The sequence below is a fragment of the Saimiri boliviensis genome, chromosome 15 (genome assembly GCF_048565385.1).
Source record: "Saimiri boliviensis isolate mSaiBol1 chromosome 15, mSaiBol1.pri, whole genome shotgun sequence".
In the NCBI taxonomy this organism is placed as follows: domain Eukaryota; kingdom Metazoa; phylum Chordata; class Mammalia; order Primates; family Cebidae; genus Saimiri; species Saimiri boliviensis.
Window position 1 is genome coordinate 19,463,480 of NC_133463.1, and position 24,373 is coordinate 19,487,852.

At 39.6% G+C, this 24,373-nt stretch overlaps 1 protein-coding gene across 16 annotated transcripts in view; it reads left to right on the forward strand.

Moving 5' to 3' along the window:
* The first annotated feature begins 3 nt into the window (after positions 1–3).
* Positions 4–24,373, forward strand: part of CSPP1 (centrosome and spindle pole associated protein 1) — a 141,829-nt gene continuing 117,459 nt past the window's right edge. For 5 of the 16 annotated variants that reach the window (XR_012514033.1, XR_012514034.1, XM_074386724.1 and 2 more), the window contains exons 1-3: positions 7,591–8,417; positions 10,778–10,886; positions 13,006–13,105. Coding sequence is in view for 14 of the 16 variants with exons in the window: in XM_074386724.1 (XP_074242825.1) it covers positions 8,353–8,417; positions 10,778–10,886; positions 13,006–13,105 (274 nt within the window). In the remaining 2 variants the exon portion in view is untranslated. The other 11 variants (XM_074386731.1, XM_074386735.1, XM_074386725.1 and 8 more) reach the window with 9 other exon arrangements.

A 24,373-nucleotide genomic window follows, 5' to 3' on the forward strand; every position in this document is an offset into this window, starting at 1 on the left:
CCTAGCATGTTGGGGGGCGGAAAGTGTTTTTGTGTGGGTATAGGTGCCTTAAACGAGATAAGTTTGTTGAAAGACTAAAAGGTAAGGCTGTCTGCTGTAAAACTGAGCTATACGTCGTTATGGAAGCTTGTTGAGAGGAAGATAAACATGGCATTCAAGTTGACTTCAAGGTGATTCATTGCATATGCGTAAAAGCTCACTGGCTTGTGGTGGCTTGGCACTTCGCATGCAGATTGGCTTTTTCCAGAGTTGCGAGGATGCGGTGGGTACTCCTTGATTGATATTACCATGCCTTTTTGCGAGTCGGTAAAAGTTAACATCTGCATATGAATTATGTGCCATTACTGATCTGAAAATGCCCAGTACTCAGTTCTTTTAACAGGTTACAGTTAAATCTTTGGCACTGCTGTGAACCTCATTTGTTCCCAAGGCGTAATTAATCTCTGCAACTGGTTAGTTTTCTTCCTACACTTAATACTATTTTTAATTATTTTATTAGTTAGCATGTTTTAGATTTTCTTTTTTATCCATCTCATTCCTCCATCCGCGCAAAATTTTAAGTTTCAAGACGCAGGGAGCAAGTCTGCTTTCCTTGTTTTATCCCCTAGCACCTAGCACAGGTGTTCAATATATATATTTTTTTTTCTGAAAAGATAGCATCACAGGCTAGGCGCGGTGGCTCACACCTGAAATCCCAGCACTTTGGGAGGCCGAGGTGCACGGATCACTTGAGGTCAGGAGTAAGACCAGCCTGGCCAACATGGTGAAACTCCATCTCTGCTAAAAGAAAAAAAAAAAAAAAAAAAAAAAAAATTAGCCAGGCGTGTTGGGACGCACCTGTAGTTCCAGCTACTTAGCAGGCTGAAGCAGGAGAATCGCTTGAACCCGGGAGGCGGAGGAGGTTGCAGTGAGCCGAGCCATTTTTTTCTTTTTTTTTCTTTTTTGAGATAGAGTTAGGCCCTGTCCCCTCAAAAAAGAAACAATAAAACAGAAAAGATAGCCTTATAGCTATTAACAACCTGATCCCTATGCACCTCTTCCAGCTTCATCTCTCTTTAGTCTCTACTGAAACTTTTCATTCTCGCAATGCAAATATCTTTACTTTGGCTTTGCATATGTGGTCAGCATTGCTTGAAATGCTCCTTTCTAACTTTTTTGCTTGGGAACTCATATTAATCTTTAAATATACAACCCAGTGATACTGAACACAAACTCCTTGACACTCCGGTGACCATTCCTTCCACGATGTCTCTCTCTGTAGGTGCTTCTATGACTGTTACAATGCGTTGAAACAATCAGTTAGAACAGAAACATTGGAATTATCGAATCCACACCACAGTTTGCAGTTTTGGCACTGACTTTCAGTTGAAGAAAATTTGCTTTAAAACCATCTCTTGCAAAGAAATTTAGAGTAAAATAGTACATTACTATCTACCCTTAGTTCCACTTTCTGGGAAACTAGAGGTCACTTTTCTAGTGGTAGCATATGGCCATATGCTATTGGGGTGAACTGAATAACATGTTGAAAATGGTAATGAAAGCCTAGGACCCAACGTTGACCACACTCCTGGGCTAGGAGTAATGGTATGCTAACACTTTTCCTCTCAGTACCACCCCTCGCCATTATTCTTTTCAGGGTCTGACACTGTTCCCAAGTTGTGTGGTGCCTAAGAGGTTGGAAAGGCTGGAATAGATTTAGCCTGATAAGTGGCTTCCACGGTTTAACAGCCGCTGGGCTCAGCAGGAGAACGAATTTTCCAAGTCCCTTGCCAAGGTGCGGGCGAACCCTGAGAGCGGCGGGCAGCTATGCAGCCTCCGGGACAGCAGGGGGAGCTGTCTGCCTCGCGGCCGCCTGCACTGCGGGCAGGGCCGCGCTCGGCGGTTGGCGAAGGGCGGGCGGAGGGCTCGGCCTGAGAGGCGGAGCAACGGCCGGGAGTCTGTCACGCTGTTTCCGCGCCGAGCGGTCGTTGCTCTCTGTTAGGTCCGCAGCTATCCTCTCTTGAGCACTGTGCGTGTCCTCGGTCGCGGGCCCGCTCTCCTTAGTAAGAGTCTGCCAGCCGCGGATGGGGAGCGTGAGCGGCGGGGCATGCCGCGGAGTGGTGTGGAGTGAGGAAGGGGGTCCGGGGCTGCATTCGGCGGAGCGGGGGCAAGCGCTCCCTCGGGGCGTAGGTCTCGAGGCTGTAAGGCCGGCGGCGTGCCGGAGTTACGAGCTCCGGAGTATGGGGGTGGGAGGGGGTTTCTTGTCCACCAGGGGGGTCTCGTGGCTGCTGGACGCGATGGGGTAGGTTCCCGAGTTACGGGTGTGGAGAGGTGGGGTCTCGCGGCCGTGGGGCCGGCAGCGGTGACTGAGTTATGAGGGTTGGAGACGAGAGTTCCCTGTGGGCTGGGGTCTCCCGGCTGCCGGGCTCGGGGAGGGGCCCTAGTTACGCGGTCCGGATTCCTGGGCCACCGCGGTCGCCGCCGCCCGCTGTGTTGCTGAGAGCTGGTTGCCTGACAACGCACTAACGCTTCCTGGTCGGCCACCTCCGGCGCCCGGGAGCGAACGGTGCCTTGGTTCCCAAGCGCCTTCTCGCCCACGGCGGGGCCTCCGCGGCTCGGTCAAGCCTCCAGGAGCGCATTTCTTGCTTTTCGGTGCTTGTTATTGTTTACGTGGGAGCGCTTGTGCTCACTGCTTTGCTAGTAAAACTTACTTAAACTTCACCATAGCTCGGTACTATTGTTATCCTATTTTCCCCTGTGATTGCCCGGCTGCTTGTGCTTGAATCTCTTGTTTCTAATTGCCTTGATTTTAGGAATCGTACATGGGACTCGAATCCAGGTGTCAGTACTTGTTATTAATGGGACTATCTTTAGAGAGCGCCTAGCTCTCAAGATTGTAGGTTTAAGACGCTTAACTAGGATTTCCGGGAAGGCTAAATTCTGAAGTAAACCACCACCTAACGTCCAAACACCTTGGAAAATGCAGGGGCCTAAAAGCAACCAATAGGAATTTGTAAAAACCTACTTTTCGTTAGGCTCTATTCTGTGTGAAAGAATGACTTGTCATGTTGACGAGCAACATGGAAACTATTGAGGTACTTTCTTTTCTCTGTATCATTCTCCCTAGGAGGTCATTGGCTTTCTGATGATTAAATGTCTGCTGAAATGTCCTACAAGGATCGAGTTTTGGGTCTCTCTCTCGCTCTCGCGCTCTCTCTCTCTAAACACAGAATCTCTTTTTAAAGACGGAGTCTCGCTCTGTCGCCCAGGCTGGAGTGCAGTAGCGCCATCTTGGTTCTTTGCAGCCTCCCTCTTCCGGGTTCAAGCAGTTCTGCCTCAGCCTCCTGAGAAGCTGGGACTACCGGTGCACGCCACCATGTCCAGCTAGTTTTTCTAATTTTAGTAGAGATGGGGTTTCACTTTATTGGCCACGCTGGACTTGACCTTCTGACCTCAAGTGATCCGCTTGCCTCGGCTTCTTAAAGTGGTGGTGGGATTACAGCCCTGAGCTACTGTGCCTGGCCAAGTTTGGGTCTTCAGCCAGATGACCTTCTGGGAGGGAGGGAGTGAGTTTAGACAGTAAATTGAAACAGGATACTTTAGTAGTTTTTCTCAAATGAAGCTTTCAGACAAATATGATTTAACTGTTACACATTTGAGCAGATTTCAGATTATCCTTTTAACATCATTCTGACTTCGATTCTGATGTGCTTTCCTGAGTGGCAGGCAAGGGTGTTTGAGCAAGTGTTTCAGCAATTTTGCTAATTTATGCTGCTGCCCTTAATCACCATTAAGGGTGTATTATTAACAGCTGCTGAAAGATTTCAACCTGTATATATTTATTCACTCTCTCTTTGTATCCTGTCTCCCAGCCTCCCTCTACTTCCCTCAGCAACAGTATTTATGTCTTAGCAGTATTTAGGGAAATGTATCAAAATTTGGGTGTACCCATGGGAGTAGGTTGCTAATGTGGATGCCATCTGCTAGGAGAAAGAAGAAGAACCTTGCATTCAGTAGATGGATCTTTGGATGGACAAGAAGTGAGAAATATTGTCCTGGTCACTTTGTCCCTCCCTCTCTTCTAAGGCTCTTTCACTGGCCCCTCTCCCCACCCGCCATGTTATCACACTTTGATACCTGTTCTAGGTCCTGTTCCTCTACTCTAGGGCCTCTTTTTTCCATACAAAACTTCTCCCACAGCCTTAATGATTATTTTAAACACTGCTAGATCTTAATTTCCAGCCTGGGTTCTTTTCTGAGTTCTGTTTTTCAGATTGTTTTCTTTATATCTCCAGTACATCCATTACGGGTATCACATATTTAGCTCCTAAACCCCTGTCAGCCACTGTGGCAGGCGGAGTTATCTTGTTCCAATTTGAGGACAAGAATCATGTGTGTAAATATATATATATACACACACGCACATATATTTATTGTTGTTGTTTGTTTTTGTTTTTTTTGAGACAGTCTTACTCTGTCACCCTTGCAGGAGTGCAGTGGCACCATCTCGGCTTACTGCAACCTCTGCTTTCCCGGTTTAAGCAATGGTTCAGCCTCCTGCCATGCCCAGCTTATTTTTGTAGTTTTAGCACAGACAGGATTTTGTCATGTTGGCCAGCCTGGTCTCAAACTCCTGACCTCAAGTGATCTGCACATCTTGGCCTCCTAAAGTGCTGGGATAACAGGTGTGAGCCACCGTGCCCGGCCACATTTTGTATTTTTGATCCCCCCAGCCTCTAGCACTATATCCTGCTATAGGAGGGGAGTCCTTTTCCGTTTCTCATGCTCCCATAGTGGGGAGGAAATTTGTACTACACTCCTTGAGGGGGAAAGGATAGGAGCAACATTTCCCCATCTTTTTGTGGCTGATGAATTTGTGAGAAAGAATTGGGGAAACTCATTTCTTACTGGGTTCTGTTTATTGGATTCGATTAGACTTAGCAGAATGGGTAGTTCTGATCTGCTTATATCTATATGATAAGCATAAAGAGCCAAAGTTTAAGATTTAGAGATGTTGGTGTGGATTATAATAACCAAGTATCAATTATTGGTGATTTAAATCTCAGCATACTTTATGTTTGGAGGCTCTGTTTTTAAGAGGTAAATCTTCATACATACAAAGATATAAAGATGAAACAATAAACAATAAAATAATTGATCTGTTGATTTCCTTTTTTTTATTTTTTTATTTTTATTTTTTTTGAGACTGAGTCTCTCTCTCTTGTCCAGGCTGTAAGTACAGTGGCATAATCTGGGCTCACTATAACCTCCGCCTTCTGGGTTCAAGTGATTCTCCTCCCTCAGCCTCCAGAGTAGCAGACCACAGACATATGCCACCATTCCTGGCTAATTTTTGTATTTTTAGGGTGGGTTTTGTTATGTTGGCCAGACTGGTCTCAAACTCCTGACCTCAGGTGATCCACTTGCCTTGGTCTCCCAAAGTGCTGGGATTATAGGAATGGCCTGATCTGTTGATTTCTAAGTGTTAGGTTTTCTGTCATACTTTTTATATGCATTATTTGTTTTTTCTTCATAATATACTGGAGTAAATGGTATTTCAATTTTATAGATTAGGCATAGAGCAGTTAAGGAACATTCTTGAGGTCATTTACATTGAGATCAATAGTGATAGAAATATATTTCAAATCCAGGTCTTTCAATTAAACTGTTTTCCTGAAAACTGTTCATCATTTCCACACTAAGTACACAGCTACTGGAGAAATAATACTTGGCCATGATGTCTTGAAAAAGTTGTGACTTTATATTATAGAGTGTCAGAGAGAGAAATAATCCCATTTAGGTTTCTTTCAGCTGATTTATTTTTAGCAACTTAATTCTTAAATTATAAATTTTCTTACTCTATTTTATACATGTGCCATAGTTATTAATGCAGTCTCGGTGATTCACCAAGTAATTCTTGAATAATTGTGTAGTTGAAATGTTTTATGTAAGCTGTCACATGTTTTTAGGAGTGAGAAAAAGAAAAATGGCTGTGACAGCTAGAAACTGGTGTTGCTAGAAACTAGCCTGGCATTCACAGTAACTTTGTGTTTTTCTGTTGAAGATAAACTGTTGTACAGAACATCAGCATCAGATAAGACCACTCTGTGTCTGTGATGGATCAAGACAAAAACATTCAATCATTGTGTCCAAACACAGACAAAACACAAATGTTGGGGATGATCTCTGTCTATCAAGAGTGAGGCCAGATTAGGCTACCGTACTACAGCCTGAATGATCAAGACACAAAATACCAAATATTTCCTCTCCCAGCTGATATGAATAACTACTACTTGTTTGCCAGTTACAGCATTAGCACCCTTGCCCCTGCCACCGTATTTTAGATTTATTGAGTGGTACCATCATAGAATTAACCCCACTTCTAATAGTGTTCAATCCTGAGCACACCACCACGCCTGGCTAATTTTTGTATTTTTAGTTGAGATGGGGTTTTGCCATGTTTGCCAGGCTGGTCTTGAACTCCTGACCTCAGGTGTTACACCCGCCTTGGCCTCCCAAAGTGTTGGGATTACAGGCGTGAGCCACCGCACTCGGCCTAGATAAATGACATTTCTGTTTAAATTCTGTGCAAAATTTTATAGCAAAATATATGCATTATTTCATCATTTTATTCCTGTCAGACATAGACTATTTAGGAAAATTAGCGGATTTTAAGGAGTGATTTTTCTAAACATGAAAACTTGTTTGCTGTTGAGTTGTTCAGATTTTTTTCTTAGGAAAAGTCTTTTGTGACAATTAGCAAATTAAAAATGGCTGAAATAGGGTGAGCATAGCGGCTGGCAGCTATAATCCCAGCAACTCTGGTGGCCACAATGTGGGGAGGATCACTTGAGCCTAGGAGTTCAAGGTTACAGTGAACTCTGATCGTGACACTGCACATCAGCCTGGGCAACAGAGCGAGACCTCATCTCTAAAAACCAAAAAAAAAAAAAAAAGAAATTGGTCAAAATCTATCAACTTTTGTTGATTTGAAATATATTTTGCTAAAACTATATGTGTAAATGTATTTATTTTTATTTTTTTAATTTTTAATTTTTTTTTGAGATGGGATCTTGGTGTATTGCCCAGGCTGGAGTGCAGTGGCATGCCTGTAAGCTCACTGTAGCCTTGATTTCCTGGTCTCAAGTGATCCAGTCCTCCTGCCTCAGCTTCCCAAACAGCTGGCACTACAGGATGCACCACCATGCCTGGCTAATTATTTTTATTTTTATTTTTATTTTTAGTAGAGATGAGATCTTCTTGTGTTGTCCAGGCTGGTCTTGACTTCCTGCGCTCAAGTGATTCCCACCTTGGCCTCTCAAAGTGCTGGGATTGCAAGTGTGAGCCACCAAGCCCGGCCTAAAGCTGTATTTTAAAATCAGTGTTCCTTTTGGTAGTAAATAATAGCATGAAGTTTACATTATGTACTGTTTACCTGATAAAAGTTTCGAAATACTCTTTTAGGTAAAGCCCGCTTTCCTACAATTATATATATGTATACATATACATATATGTGTATACATTTTTTTTTTTCAAATTATTTTTGTTCCAAACGTTAAGTTCACCGGATGCTTTTTTTTTTTTTTTTTTTTTTTTTTTGAGACGGAGTTTCGCTCTTGTTACCCAGGCTGGAGTGCAATGGCGCGATTTTGGCTCACCGCAACCTCCACCTCCCGGGTTCAGGCAATTCTCCTGCCTCAGCCTCCTGAGTAGCTGGGATTATAGGCACGCGCCACCATGCCCAGCTAATTTTTTGTATTTTTAGTAGAGACGGGGTTTCACCATGTTGACCGGGATGGTCTCGATCTCTTGACCTCGTGATCCACCCGCCTCAGCCTCCCAAAGTGCTGGGATTACAGGCTTGAGCCACCGCGCCCAGCTTTTTTTTTTTTTTTTAAGTAACTTGCTTGCATTTGATATTGTTCACCAGTTCCATTTTGTATCTCTTTTCCACTTCTCTTCAATGAATTATGCTGATTGGATTTGTTTCATAACCCTGCTTTAATTATTCCTTTTCCCCCCCACCCGGCTTCAATTCTTCTGTCATTCCCTCAAGTGAACATTGCCTGGTGTATAGTTCTGGGTCATCTCTCTTTTTCCCTGCCTGTGCTCATTGATTGGGACTAATACTTAGTTAACTCTTAAACATCTCTAATGTAGTTCATTTTCTTGAATTTGAATCTTGAATTTCTGACCATCTGCTGGAAATTTTCAGTAGCACATCTTAAATGTGTAAATCAAACCTTTCTGAACCTTCCAACTTGCTCTGACTTACTTCTGTCCAAGATTCTGTCTACATTTGGCTTCCAGGCCTTAAAACTTTGATCATTTGTGGCTTTTTTTTTTTTTTTTTTCCCCTGCATACCCAATTATATGCTAACTTTCCTGGGACTTTGGAAGATGTGTTTGGAAAAAAATTCTCGGTTAAATGAGGAAAGGTTAGTCTTTTCAAAAAATGGTGCTGGAATATGCAAAAAAGTTGAGCCTGACCCTTATAGATTTGCAAAAATTAACTTTGAATGGATCATAGATTAAATGTAGGAAGAAAAAAACTAAAAAATTTATAAAGAAAATAGTTGTGATCTTGGGTTAGGCAAAGATTTTTTTAGATAGAACACAAAAAGTACAAACAATAAATTAATTAAAAAATTGACAAAATTCATAAATTGGACTTGATAAAAATCTAAAGCTTTCACTATTAAAAATACATTATTCAGAAAACTTACAAACCACAGATTGACAGAAAATATTTTTACAAAGCAAGTTAAATAAAGAACTTTAATCAAGTATATAGAAAGAAATCTTACAATTCAATAGTAATAAAATAACCTGCTGGGCTTGGTGGCTCATGCCTGTAATCTGATCACTTTGGGAGGCTGAGGCAGGAGGATCATTTGAGTCCAGGAATTGAAGGGGTAACATTGTGCTATGATCATACTGCTCTAGCCTGGGCAACATAGTGAGATCCTGTGTCTGCAATAAACAAACAAATGAAAAAACTGACTGGGCATGGTGGTACTTGCCTGTAGTCCCAGCTACTCAGGAGGCTAAGGTGGGAGGATTGCTTGAGCCCAGGAGTTCAAGGCTGCAGGTGCACTGTGATGGCAACACTGCACTCTAGCCTAGGTGACAAGGTGAGAGCCTGTCTCTAAAAAATAAAACCTAATTTAAAAAAAGACAGATTTGAGTAGACACTTTCCCAATGATTATATATATGGTGAATAAATAGATGAAAAGTTGCTCAACATCATAGTTATCAGAGAAATGCAGATTAAAATCTTAGAGATACCACTAAATACACAATAGAATGACTAAGATAAAAATGACTGAAAATACCATGCCTTGGTGAGGATGTGTAGAAATTGCAATTGTCATACACATTCACTTACATTCTTAAACACCGGAATGTAAAATGGTACTTTATATTTTGAGGAACAGTTTAGCAGTTCAGAAATTAGACAAGATCATAAAGATGATCATCATAAAGGTGATCATCTTTAGTGGTCATCATAAAGGTGATCACCTTGTCAGTGATCAAAAATAACATCACTGAGGAGGGGCAGGTGAGTATGATGTGCTTTCTCTTTGTGACACCTTGAGATTTCATCTAAGTATTTCCTGTGAGAATGCATAATCTAAATTTAGTTATGAAGAAAAAACACCAGGCACACCCCAGATAAGGGATGTTCTATTGAAAAGGATGGGTAGTGGATAGATAGTATTTAAAAATATTAATGTCATAAAAGACAAAGAAAGATGGTAGAGATAGATGTTCCAAACTGAAGAAGGCAAAAGAGCAGTAAACTGCAATACCCAACTTATGTGGGCTGCTATTGAGTCAGTTGACAAAAGTGGAATATTGACAATAGATTAAAAAATCAATGTTAGAGAAGTTGAATAATTATATTGAGGTTATGTAAGTAAATAATTCTTAAGACACATACACTGAAGAGTTTAGGGGCAAAGGGCTATGATATATGTACTTTATCCTCTGAATAATTTTAGAAAAAATTGTGTATGCATGTATGGAGAGAATGACCTTGTGTGAATAAGCAAAGGAATGAAGCAAGTGGAGCAAAATCTTAATAGGGAATTAATAAAAACTCTTTGTGTGTCCTTGGTATCATTATTGTAACTTTTCTGTAAGTTAGAAATTATCTCCCAAGAGTTAAAAAAAAACTTTTTTTTTTAAAGTTCTTTGGCTTAAGGATTTAAAGAGCTTTTTGTTTGCTTGCTTTTGTTTTTTTTGCTAGGGAGGGGCATGTATGGATGGTGGTGGTAGTTTTTCATTTTATTTCAGATATTTTAAATTATATTGGCTGGGTGCAGTGGCTCACGCCTGTAATTTTAGCGCTTTAGGAGGCCGAGGTGGGCATGTCACCTGAGGTTGGGAGTTCACGACCAGCCTGACCAACATGGAGAAATCTGGTCTCTACTAAAAATACAAAAAATTAGCTGGGTGTGGTGTCGCATGCCTGTAATCCCAGCTACTTGGGAGGCTGAGGTAGGAGAATCACTTGAACCTAGGAGGTGGAGGTTGCAGTGAGCCCAGATGGCGCCATTGCACTCCAGCCTGGGCAACAAGAGTGAAACTCTATCTCAAAAAGAAGTATACTGTAGGCTTCTTAGGGAAGTTGGGAGAGGCAGTAGGCAGGCATATTTATGATCAGTCTTAAGTTTGAACTTCTCAATTTGATAAGTGAGATTGAAAACTAAATGTGGACTAACTGTACATGTTGATAATTAGGCCAAAAATACTGTGACATAGATATGCTTATTGAAAATTGTTTTTTTAAAGAATCTGCAAAATGGCTGATAATTTCGATGAATTTATTGAAGAGCGAAAAGCCAAATTGGCCAAAGACAAAGCAGAGTTGGAAAGTGATCCACCTTACATGGAAATGAAGGTAAACTTAATAATTTTCTTTGAACATGTTTTATTATAATTGTCGATGGAGATTACTCCTGTGTAAATGCAAAACATCCTCTTCTATGAGTGAGAATCTTGTTTCATACTATGCTGTTATTCTGAGAGCCTGACTCCAGACAAGATTGCAGTTATTTTGAATGCAGTTTTTCTTTTGTGGTGTTTTGTGTCTCACAGTGTTTCTCTTATCTCTTGTTGAAGAATTATTTGCTTCATAAAATGATTATGAGACCAGTTTTATTACAGAGAACTTATGCAACATAAACAGAACAGTAGTAAAGGCAAGTTTTTATATTCTGTGTGGAAAAAGTTCAATTTATTGAATTAGTTTAAAAAGCTTTTTTTTTGAAATCTGCAAAAGTGGATTTATTAGGATAATTTATTTTGTACTATTCATGTTTCATAATATAAATTTCTTAAAATAATTGGTTTTTGTTTGTTTTGAGACAGAATTCACTCTGTTGCCCAGGCTGGAGTGCAGTGGTGCAATCTCGGCTCACCACAACCTCTGCCTCCTGGTTTCAAGTGTTTCTCCTGCCTCAGCCTCCTGAGTAGCTGGTACTCTAGGCACAAGCCACCATGCCTGCCTAATTTTTGTATTTTTAGCATAGAGGGGTTTTCACTATGTTGGCCAGGCTGGTCTCGAATTCTTGATCTGGTGATCTGCCTACCTCAGACTTCCATAGTGCTGGGATTACAGGTCTAAAATAATTGTTTCTTAAAGCAGCGTTTAAAAGGCTTTCTTAAAGCTTTCCTTGTTCTGGTGAAACTGATTTATCGATTTAGCAAATATTTACTGAGGGTTGTATTAGGTACTGTGCTAAGCTCTGAGAATACAGCACTGATGGAGTGTTATGGCATCTTCTCAAAGCTCAGTTTGTATCATAAGATAGAGCATGTAGTTTAATCTGTGCCATATGGTTCATCATAATGAGAGTCACCATTTATATTGGTTTGTCCAAGATGATCTTGGTTTACCTGTTGTCCAGTATTTGTTTGTTTGCTTTTTTTTCTGATTTAGCATTTGTTCTGGACAAAGATATCTTGGCTGAGATGATAAATAATATAGATAGCCTAATTATAAAGTAGTTTTATTCACATAGCTAACATTTATTGAGTGCTAACTATGGACAAGGCATAGTCTTAAGAGGTTATATTTCATGGTAATCTATGAGGTAAGTGCTGTTATTATAAATTTTTCCAGATGAGTAAATTGAGGCAAATTAAAGTAATGAGACTAAGGCGGTAGAGTTGGTGAAACTGGGCTTTTATCCCTGACAGACGGGCTCCAGCGTGTGTCCTTGGAACAAACATAATTGGTTGCCTTCCTTCCATAATAGTCTGTCATGTACCAAGAATGCCAAGGACTTTCTATGTATCATTTTATTTAATCATAATATTCCTGTTAAGTAGGTGAAATTTTTTTGTTTTATAAATTAAGAAAGTGAAGCTCACAGGGGTTAAGTAATTTGTCCAAGTCCACACAGTGGTGGATTCAGGATTGGAACCTTTATGCAGCTCCAGAGTCTATCTCTTAACCACTCTCTGGTAGTTAGGACCAGCCTATGGCTTTGGAGTTTACATAATTTGGAATACATAGCTTTAAATACAGTTTTATTATAATTTCTAATATTAATTTGTACATAAATAATCTGAGTCTTAGTACAAGTATCACCTGCTCAGTGAGTCCCTCCCCCAGCATTTCTGGGCCTCCTTATTTTGATCTATTTTTTTTTTCCATAACTCCTTCCTGCCACTGTCTGCATATCACATAATCATGTGTTGAGTTCATTATGTGTCCCTCCAGTAGTTTATAAGCTTTATGATGGCAGAAATTCTTGTATTTTTTAAAACTTGTATATCTTCAGTGCTTGACAAAATGCCTGGCACTTAATGGGAACTCAGTAAATATTTGTTGGTAAGTAAATGATTAAGTATTAGAATATCTATTATAAAATTTAAATACCTTTGGTTAATTCCTCAAACCTTACACTTAGTTTCTTCTAATTTCATCAAGCTGTTTAATTAAAATTTGAGACGGGTTGTATATTTCATGTTTTTTTCCCCCTTTGCCTTTGTAAATATTATGTCTCTTTCAGGGAAAGTTGTCAGAGAAGCTTTCTGAAAACAGTAAGATGCTGATCTCTATGGCTAAGGAAAACATACCACCAAATAGTCAACAGACCAGGGGTTCCCTAGGTATGTCATTAGATGTGTTAAACTTATTTTAAGATATCCTTAGTGGGCTCTTCTGAAAGAGGTTTGTCTTGTCAGAAAAAAAGATTTCTTTGGAATCCTAGTAATTTTTCTTTCTGGAATCTTATGTAAGTCAATATGGTCTACATATGAAATAGAACTCATACTGAAAACTTTGTACTTGTTTTATGTGATACTGCCTTGGTTATGATTTGTAGAACTTACAGAAGTAGGTGTGTATAACATAACTTAAAATTGAGAACTTTTAATGAAATTTGTGTGTCTGTGAGAGAGAGAAGAGAAACTGTTTTATTTGTTGAATAAAAGTAGTGAACTTGCTTATTTAAAAATTAAAGAAATATGCTTAAAGGGTACAAAATGCTGTTTGGTGAAAGACCATTTTAATTATTGATGACCATGTTGGAGTTGTAAAGAAGTCAATACTGTAGCCATACTAATGCTTTGGTTGTGGTATGGTATGAAAACATTTGGAAACTTTTTACCACATTTTTGCTTGTTGGTAGGTATGCATTTTTTAAAAAGAAAATATTTGAATATGTAAAAATTTTATTTATTTATTATTTTAAAGAAAAGCTCTCTCTTTCACCTAGGCTAGAGTGCAGTGGTATGATCATAGTTCAGTGTTACCTTGATCTCCTGGGTTCAAGCAATCCTCCCGCCTCACCCTCCTAAAGCACTACAATTATAGGCATGAGCCACTGTGCCCAGTTTGTATGAATATATATATATTTAAATATACAAACTGGGCACAGTCATGTACCAAGAATGCCAAGGACTTCATATGTATCATTTTAGTGTATATATATATATATATATATATATATATATATATATATACTTTGTGTGTGTGTGTGTGTGTGTGTATATATATGTTACTGTGCCCAGTTTGTATGAATATATATATTCATATATGTGTGTGTATATATATGTATTTTTCCCCCCCTCAAGACTGAGTCTGGCTCCGTCACCCAGGCTGGAGTGCAGTGGCACGATCTCAGCTCACTGCAACCTCCACCTCCCAGGTTCAGTTGATTCTCCTGCCTCAGCCTCTCAAGTAGCTGGGATTGCAGGTGTGTGCCACCACACCCAGTTAATTTTTCATATTTTTGGTAGAGGCAGAGTTTTACTATGTTAGCCAGGCTGGTCTTGAACTTGTGACCTTATGTGATCCACTCGCCTGCCTCGGTTTCCCAAAGTGCTGGGATTACAGGTGTGAGCCACTGTGCCTGACTGACCTGTATGAATATTTTTAATGTGCATTTTGTGATTTATTGATGATGACAAACTTTTTCACAAAAAGAAAGTCAACTATGATAAGTTCTTTGGTTAAAGCATTGTTCTCAAATGGACAGCTTTTCATACTCCTAAACTGTTTTTGTATGCCAGTGGATACAAGGAGATGACGGCTAAGAAACTGACTAGTTAGTAAGCTTTTTCTCTCTCTCTCTCTCTTTTGAGACGGAGTCTTGCTCTGGCTCTGTCACCAGGCTGGAGTGCAGTGGCGAAATCTCGGCAGACTGCAACCTCCGCCTCCTGGGTTCAAGCTATTCTTTTTTTTAGACGGAGTTTCGCTCTTGTTACCCAGGCTGGAGTGCAATGGTGCGATCTCGGCTCACTGCAACCTCCGCCTCCTGAGTTGAGGCAATTCTCCTGCCTCAGCCTCCTGAGTAGCTGGGATTACATGCACGTGCCACCATGCCCAGCTAATTTTTTATATTTTTAGTAGAGATGGGGTTTCACCATGTTGACCAGGATGATCTCGATCTCTTGACCTCGTGATCCACCTGCCTCGGCCTCCCAAAGTGCTGGGATTACAGGCTTGAGCCACCGTGCCCGGCTGGTTCAAGCTATTCTTCTGCCTCAGCCTCCCAAGTAGCTGGGACCACAGGTGCATGCCACCATGCCCAGATAATTTTTTTGTATTTTTAGTAGAGATGGGGTTTCACCGTGTTGGCCAGGATGGTCTTGATCTCTTGACTTTATGATCCGCCCCCCTCAGCCTCCCAAAGTGCTGGGATTACAGGTGTGAGCCACTGAGCCTGACCTAAGTTTTTTCTATTAGATAAATAGTTCAAAAGAGAGTGCCCTACTTTTAGTATCAGATATATAGATAACTCTTTCCATTTTGAATCTCTTGTAATTTATTAATATACAGCATTAGTGAAGCAAAGTATATATTGGTAAAATTTTTTAATCTCTAAGGCTCTCAATTTCTTTCTCTGTGAAATAAGTTTGATTATCTTCCAGCCCTATGTTTTTATGAATCGAAATTTTAATTTTTCCAAGAGATAATTTTTTAGAAGTTTTTTTTTCTTTTTTTTTTTTTAACAGTTGAATTTTTCTTTTTTTTTTTTTAATTGCGTTTTAGGTTTTAGGGTACATGTGAAGAACATACAGGATTGTTGCCTAGGTACATACATGGCAATTTGATTTGCTGCTTTTCTCCCCATTACCTATATCTGGCATTTCTCCCCATGCTAACACTCCCCAACCCCCCACCCCCTGCTGTCCCTCCCCTATTTCCCCTCAACAGACCCTGGTTTGTGATGCTCCTCTCCCTGTATCCATGTGTTCTCATTGTTCAACACCCACCTATGAGTGAGAACATGCGGTGTTTGATTTTCTGTTCCTGTGTCAGTGTGCTGAGAATGATGGTTTCCAGGTTCATCTGTGTGTCTACAAAGGACACAAACTCATCGTTTTCTATGGCTGCATAGTGTTATTCCATGGTGTATATGTGCCACATTTTCCCTGTCCAGTCTATCATTGATGGACATTTGGGTTGGTTCCAGGTCTTTGCTATTGTAAACAGTGCTGGAATGAACATTCGTGTGTACATGTCCTTATAGTACAACGATTTATAATCCTTTGGATACATACCCAGTAATGGGATTGCTGGGTCAAATGGAATTTCTATTTCTAGGTCCTTGAGGAATTGCCACACTATCTTCCACAATGGTTGAACTAATTTGCACTCCCACCAACAGTGTAAAAGTGTTCCTATTTCTCCACATCCTCTCCAGCATCTGTTGTCTCCAGATTTTTTAATGATCGCCATTCTAATTGGTGTGAGATATCTCGATGTTTGCATTTCTCTAATGACCAGTGATGATGAGCATTTTTTCATATGTTTCTTGGCCTTATGTATGTCTTCTTTTGACAAGTGTCTGTTCATATTCTTCACCCAGTTTTTTAAAAAGTTTAAAGTAGGTTATCTCAGGCAGTAAGGTCACTAAGGTCAGACAGAATTCCTTTTAAATTCTAGGGATACAGATTGCTTTGGATTGTGCTTGACGCCTTTATGACCTGTCAGGAGCTAAACTTTGTCTCCTTATATAATGGCATCTATCTCAAAAAGTCGTTATGGGCAAAAGTTAAATATGTGAAAAGATGGCTGGTACATAATTGGTACACAATGAATATTAATTTCTTTTTCCCCTTTACATCTTTTTTTTTGTTTTGAGACAGGGTCTCACTCTGTCACCCAGGCTGGAGTACAGTGGCATAATCTTGGCTCTCTGCAGCCTCCACTTTCAGGCTTAAGTGATCCATCCTTCTCCCACGTTAGCCTCTGAGAAGCTGAGACCACAGGGTTACACCACCATACTGGGCTAATTGTTTTTTTTATATACATGTATTTTTTTATAGAGGTGAGGTTTCGCTGTGTTGTCCAGGCTGGTCTCAAACTCCTTAGCTCAAGTGATCTGCCTGCCTCGGCCTCCCGAAGTGCTGGGATTACAGGTGTGAGCCACTGTGCCTGGCCCTTCCATCTTTTTCAAAGTAGTTTTTTGGGTGGGGCATGGTGGCTCACCCCTGTAATCCCAACCCTTTGGGAAGCCAAGGCGGGTGGATCACTTGTGGTCAGGAGTTCAAGACCAGCCTGGACAACATGATGAAATCCTGTCTTTACTAAAAATATAAAAAAATTAGCCGGGCATAGTGACATAGGCCTGTAATCCTAGCTACTTGGGAGGCAGAGGTGGGAGGATCGCTTGAACCCAGGGGGCAGAGGTTGCAGTGAGCCAAGATCATGCCACTGCATTTCAGTCTGGGTGACAGAGAGATTCCATCTCAAAAAAAGAAAAAAGTAGTTTTTTGAATTGTCTTAGGAATTATTCTGTGATCATTACATTCACATATGATGGAGAGTTAAAAGTATGACTTAAAGACAGTGACCTCTGCTTTTTTCTTAATTGGTGTTACTTGGGCCTCTGAACCTAGGCTGTCTTCTCATTTTATACATGCCCCAAGTGTCCACATCTGCTTACAGGGCTTTATTTACTGTTAGTGTGTTCATGACTTCTGAATCTGAATCCCAATCCCAGGTTCTATTATGAAATATGTCTGATATTCTGTTGGATATCCGTACTTGTATGGTCATGTATGTCATGGGCTCAAAATCAAAATTTACAAAATTAACTTATATGCCTGTCAAACTTTCTAGTGCTCCCCATCTCACTGAGCTGGCTGCCTAGTCATCCTCGACTCCTGTCTTCCCCTGCCTCTTATGTCAAGCAGTTACACAAATCTAGTTGATTCTAATGCCTAGATCTCAAATAGGTCACTTTGCTGTAATCCCACTGACTTTCTTTTATGCAGACCTCTGTTGTCCCTCACTTAGATTTTTGCAAAAACTTCCTAGTGTTTTTGGTTGTTGTTTTGTTTTATAGTCTAACCCCTTCTACCAAGTCTCTGTATAGTTTTTGATATATTCACATAAACCAGTTCTGATCATATTAGTCTCTGCTTCAAACCCTTCAATGGCTTCTTTTCTTCTTATATGATAAATTTGCCATCTTATTACTTCTAGATTGAGTTGGCCAGTCCTGCCATGTGCTTCTAGAGGATTGGTTCTCTTCATGAAGAGTACTTTTGAACTTATTCAGCTTCTCTTTTGTGCTACAATGATATGCCAACTTTCCTCCCATTGTATTTCCACTGCCTAGCACAGTGCCTAGCACTTACTGCTTGGAAAAGATGTTTTAAAACAACAAGTTAATGTCTCCATTGCAAAAATAAAATCAATTCTCTTGGGTGTGTTAACTTTAATTTTCAAGGAATGCTTTCATTGCCAACTGAACCCATAATTAATAATTTTTGATGCACATGGAATTTTATTAAAGAACAATATATAATTTGACTAATTTTATACCATATAAGCATTTAGTTACTGACCTCCTGCCTGATTAATTGTGGCTTTTTATTTATTTTTTTTTTTGAGACAGAGTCTTGCTCTGTTGCCAGGCTCCAGGCTGGAGTACAGTGGTGTGATCTCAGCTCGCTCTAAACTCCACCTCCTGGGTTCAAGCAATTCTCCTGCCTCAACCTCCCAAATAGCTGGGACTCCAGGCATGCACCACCATGCCCAGCTAATTTTGTATTTTAGTAGAGACGGAGTTTCACCATGTTGGCCAGGATGGTCTTGATCTCTTGACCTCATGATCCATCCACCTCAGCCTCTCAAAGTGAATTGTGGCTTTAAAATTCAGTAAAATACATAGTTTTTCACACTGGGAAAAATGTAAGATAATTTGGCAACGGATTTTTTTTTAAAGTGGTCTTATCTAGGAATTATAAAAAGACAGGGCTAATATAGGTCAAATTTGGAAATTAGGTATTGACTTAAAGCACTGTGACATCATCGTTTGAATAAGTAATTAAGCATAGTATAGTAATCGGTGATATATAAACTGGGCATATTCATTTTATCCAATGAAAACCGTCTATTGATAGCTCATAGTACAACTGTCATAACATTATGATTTTATAAATTAATTTCTGTTAGATACTGATGATATTCATGGTTAATTCCATGTGACTCATTCTACCACCATTTATACCTTTCATAAAAGGATTTAAGGTAGTATTACAATGACTTCAGACATCAGCTACCTGGAATTGAACCAAACCACACAGATTAAGGGCATAGGCCTCCACATCCACAAGATTGCCTTCACTTTAGACTCCAACTGCAAGTTCAAGTGTCCCCAGGATATGCTGAGGTCTGACCATCTGGCTATAAAGTTGGGGGTTTCTACTATCCCCTGAAGTTCAGTAATTCATGAGAGTGACTCACAGAACTCAAGAAAGCTCTATGCTTATGATCACAGTTTCTTTTTTTTTTTTTGAGGTGGAGTTTCGCTCTTGTTACCCAGGCTGGAGTGCAATGGCGCTTTCTCGGCTCACTGCAACCTCTGCCTCCTGAGTTCAGGCAATTCTCCTGCCTCAGCCTCCTGAGTAGCTGGGATTACAGGCATGCGCCACCATGCCCAGCTAATTTTTTGAATTTTTTGAATTTTTAGTAGAGACAGGGTTTGACTATGTTGACCAGGGTGGTCTCGATTTCTTGACCTCGTGATCCACCTGCCTCGGCCTCCCAAAGTGCTGGGATTACAGGCTAGAGCCACCGCGCCCGGCTATCATCACAGTTTCATAGCATAAGTATACAAATCAGAGCTAGCCAACGGTAGAAATATATAGGGTAAGATCTGAGAGGGTCCAAACATGAAGTATCTGTTAGTCTCAGGGAGGCATTACCCTCCCAGCACATCAGTATGTGACAGGATACGGAATATTACCAACCAGCCTCACTTGAGCCTGAGTGTCCAGAGTTCTTACTCGGTTTTCCTTGTGTAGGAATGATTGGTTGAATCGTTGCTCCTTGGCTTGATCTCCAGCCTTGCTACATTCATTTTCCTTAGGCCTGGCTGATGTAACATGCCTCAAAAGGTCCAACCTTCAAATCACATGGTTGGTTTTGCTGGCGTGACCAGCTCCCATTTTTGTCATCTCTGTAGCATAAACTCTCTGGGGGTTCACAATGATTCACCTTGTTAGTATAAACTGTTAGGTGTGGTCCAAGGTACCCATTATGAATAATAAAGGCATTCCCATTGTCTGGAAAAATTTTAAGGATTTAGAGGTTCCTCCTAGGAACTGGAGACAGAGGCCATCCAATTTTGTTTTTTTTTTTCTTTTCTTTTCCAAGCCTAGAGAAAGTAATAGTCCAAATTTTTTTTATTACACATAGCATGTACATGATTTCGTTCACATAAACTGATGAAACAATGTCTTTAGTCTTTAGTTAGGAGTTTATCAGAATAACTCAGATATTAGTAATATTAAATTAAGAGAAAGTCACCTAAAAGTGATCTATAAAAGATCTTTTATCTCCCTAAACTGTTTGTAGGCATTATATTTGTGTTTATTTCATTAAAATAAATTCTTACTGATCATTGTGTTTAACCGTTACTGTTATTGATTAACAATAACCAGTATTATTGAGAAATACTTCCATTAATCTTTTAAATGCTTCCATTAATCTTTTGAAATGTTTTGATACAAATTTGTGAAGGTCATAAAACATATAGTTACTTCCCACCCCCAGTTTTTTTAAAGGAGAGGATCTTACTCTGTCATCTAGGCTAGTGTTCAGTGGCACCGTAATAGCTTACCGTAGCTTATAAGTCCTGGGCTCAAGGGACCTTCCTCTCTCAACCTCTCCAGTAGCTAGGACTATAGGCTCAGGCTACCACGCCCAACTAATTTTTAAAATTTTTTTGTGGAGATAGCACTTTGGTATGTTGCCCAAGATGGCTTTGAACTCCTGAGTTCAAGCAGTCCGCCCTTCACTGGCTCCTGAGTAGTTGAGACTGTAGGTTTATGCCACTGCATATGGATAGTTGTAGTTATAATTGTTTGTTTTGAGATGGAGTCTTGCTCTGTTGCCCATACTGGAGTGCAATGGTGCGATCTCGGCTTACTGCAACCTCTGCTTCCCAAGTAGCTGGGATTACAGGTGCCTGCCACCACACCCAGCTACTTTTTTGTGTGTTTTTCATAGAGACAGGGTTTCACCATGTTGGCCAGGCTGGTCTCGAACGCCTGACCTCAAGTAATCCATCCACCGCAGCTTCCCAAAGTGCTGGGATTACAGGCTTGACTCATAGCACCGGCCTTGTAGTTTTAATTATCATTCCGCTTTGTCTTAGATTTATCCTATTGTAAACTAAATCACATACTTTTCTTCCTTTTTTATTCAGTTTGTATAAGTCAAATGGGTCCTTGTAGTAATACCTTTTAGTGGAAATTTAAGAGTACACTGCCTGTAATCCCAGCACTTTGGGAGGCTGAGGTGGGTGGATCACAAGGTCAAGAGATCGAGACCATCCTGGTCAACATGGTGAAACCCCACCTCTACTAAAAATACAAAACATTAGCTGGGCATGGTGGCACGTGCCTGTAATCCCAGCTACTCAGGAAACTGAGGCAGGAGAATTGCCTGAACCCAAGAGGCGGAGGTTGCGGTGAGCCGAGATCGCGCCATTGCACTCCAGCCTGGGTAATGAGCGAAACTCCGTCTCAAAAAAAAAAAAAGAGTACACCGTCTCCTCAATTAGTCACATCTCCTTGTAAGTCACCCATTATGTAAAGGCCTATCATTATTTCCTTAAATTTGTCCTTTGATTATTTTTACATGATGTTTTTTCATGGTAGTATAATACTGAAAAGAAAGTAAATGTTCCCCAGTAATTTGTTTCACAATTATGATGAATGCTCTGTTAGAAGGTAAATTAATTATAAAGAAGTTATATACTTTAGTCTTAAGTATTTTATGTAAGCCATAACTGCTATAGAAAGCAAATGCTTCCAATTAACTATAGTTTTGAAGCATAGTGTTAATTATTTTAGGGTCATTGATGTTATACTTGATGAAGTGACATCACTTCAGATGACCCTAAAATGACATGAATGCTTTACTTGCTACTAGATCTACCAGAAGACAACAGCACAATAAGTAAGCCTCTCTGTATTGCTTAACTCATTAAGCCAATTGAGATGCCATTGTTAATGCATGGTTTAAAAGAATAGGATATTTATATTGTTCTGTACAGTTTCTAATTTTATATCTATGACTTACCTCTAATGCTATAAAATGTTGTTACAAGATGACAAAAATAAGAATTAAAAAGTTAGTGTTCTCTGTTGACCAAACATTAAATTAATAAAGTTATAGATAACTCAGAAGGCATTATATGTTGTTACTTGTCTGTTAAGACAGTTTTACAGTACTATTTGAATTAATAGTGAAAAGCAAATACTCTTAGTAAATAAAAATTGAACTTAATATGAATCATAGGCCAGGCATGGTAGCTCACCTCTGTAATCCCAGCACTTTGAGAGGCCAAGGCAGGTGGATCACAAGGCCAGGAGATCGAGACCAGCCTGGCCAATTTGGTGAAACCCCATCTCTCCTAAAAATAGAAAAATTAGCTGGGCATGGTGGCGGATGCCTGTAGTCCCAGCTACTCGGGAGGCTGAGGCAGGAGAATCACTTGAACCTAGGAGGCGGAGGTTGTAGTGAGTCGAGATTACACCATTGTACTGCAGCCTGGGCGACAGTGAGACTCTGCCTCAAAATAATAATAATAATAATAATAATAATAATAATAATAATAATAATTTAAATGAAAATGAATTACATTTTTCTTTTTATTCTTCCACATAAACCTACCAAATACATTTGAAAAACAGCAGGAAAAGCTACCTTAAACACAGGGCTTTTCGTAAATTTGTAAATGTAAATTGCTTGTTCCTGGATGGGATGGCAGTGTGTTGGGAGGCATCATCCTGTCAGCATTGTTGTCTTTTTCTCCTTGGCACAACAGAACATCATTGTGACCCTGTGTGACTGGTAATATGTAACTGCTTACTACCTCTCTCTATGCAGTCAGACCGCTAACAGCAGAAATACTAAGTATAGTATATTGTTTCCCCCTACCTTTTCTCATTTCTTCCTCTTGCTTAGGCACTCATTCATACATTCATTTGCAGATTTGTTTGATGAAAATTTTCTTGAGTTAAAGTTATGTGCCAGGATTATAAAATTGAATAGTGCATGGCCTTGCCTTCACAGATTTTATAAGTTTAGTTTTATATGTGATTCTCCATTCTGAACATGAGAATCAAAACTATTTCTCTCCTTAGGTTTAAATTCTGTATCTTTAAAAATAAGGTTTGGATTCCTTTGAGAGGAAACGGTTCCTTTCTAGGATGATTTAAAATTCCAAGGATATGGAATGCTTTAGTTTCTTTTGGAAGAGATTTAGAAGCATGTGTAAGGGATGTCCCTGGGGAATCCTCTGTTATACCTGCTGTCATAGCTCAAGGAATTAAATAGGCCAGAAATGTTTATCAAGAGAATTCCAGTGTTACAGGGGTAAGTGGATTTTAGTATTTTGTAAGAATCCATAAACATCCACTTACATTTATATTACGCTGGCCTTTTCCCTGCCTGAAATATTTCAGTGATGTAGTAAAGCAGTGATATGACACATTCATGTTAAGTTCCATTCAGCTACATTGTGAGAAATAAGGCAGAAAACAGTGATTTTTATAGCAGTCTACAAACTACAGTCAAATTATTTCGTCTATATTGCTCGTAGCAGAATTTTTAAGGAAAGTTTTGGCCAGGCATGGTGGCGCACGCCTATAGTCCCAGCTACTCAGGAGGCTGAGGTGGGAGGATTGCATGAGCCCAGGAGGTTGAGACTTCAGTGAACCATGATCATGCCACTGCACTCCAGCCTGGGTGACAGAGCAAGACTCTGTCTCAAAAGAAAAAAAAAAAGACAAGTTTTATTTTGTTTAGAAATGATAATTTTTTCATACTATAGTATTATGTGTATAAAAGGGCTAAAAAAGGGAAGAGACTTCAGAAATCTCACTACTTATCTGGTGTCTATGCTTCTTGACATAGTATTATACTTTTGAAGATTTGAAAAGTATATAATTTGATTTTTAATAGCTTTCTTAAGATACAATTTACATACCGTAACATTTACGTATTTAAAGTGCACAATTCAATGGTTTTTAGTATATTTACAAGTTGTACAGTTATCGTCATCATCCCTAAATGTAATTTGATTTTTGAATTTTGTGTAAGGAAATGCTACTCAAATTTGAAGTTTTTCTTCAATAATTAACATCCATTTACAGAGTTTCTGTTTGGGATGATGAAAAAATTCTGGAAATGGTTAGTGATCATGGTTGTACAACGTCGTAAATGTACTTAATGCCACTGAACTGTATGCTTAAAAATGATTAAAATAGTAAGTTTTATATTATATATCTTTTACCACAATAAAAATTAATAACAAATTTTATGAAATCAGAATTGGTTTAAGTTTTGAAGTTTTTAGAAATTTCATCCTACTTGAATGCTCTTTGATATAAAAAGAAAATTAAAAG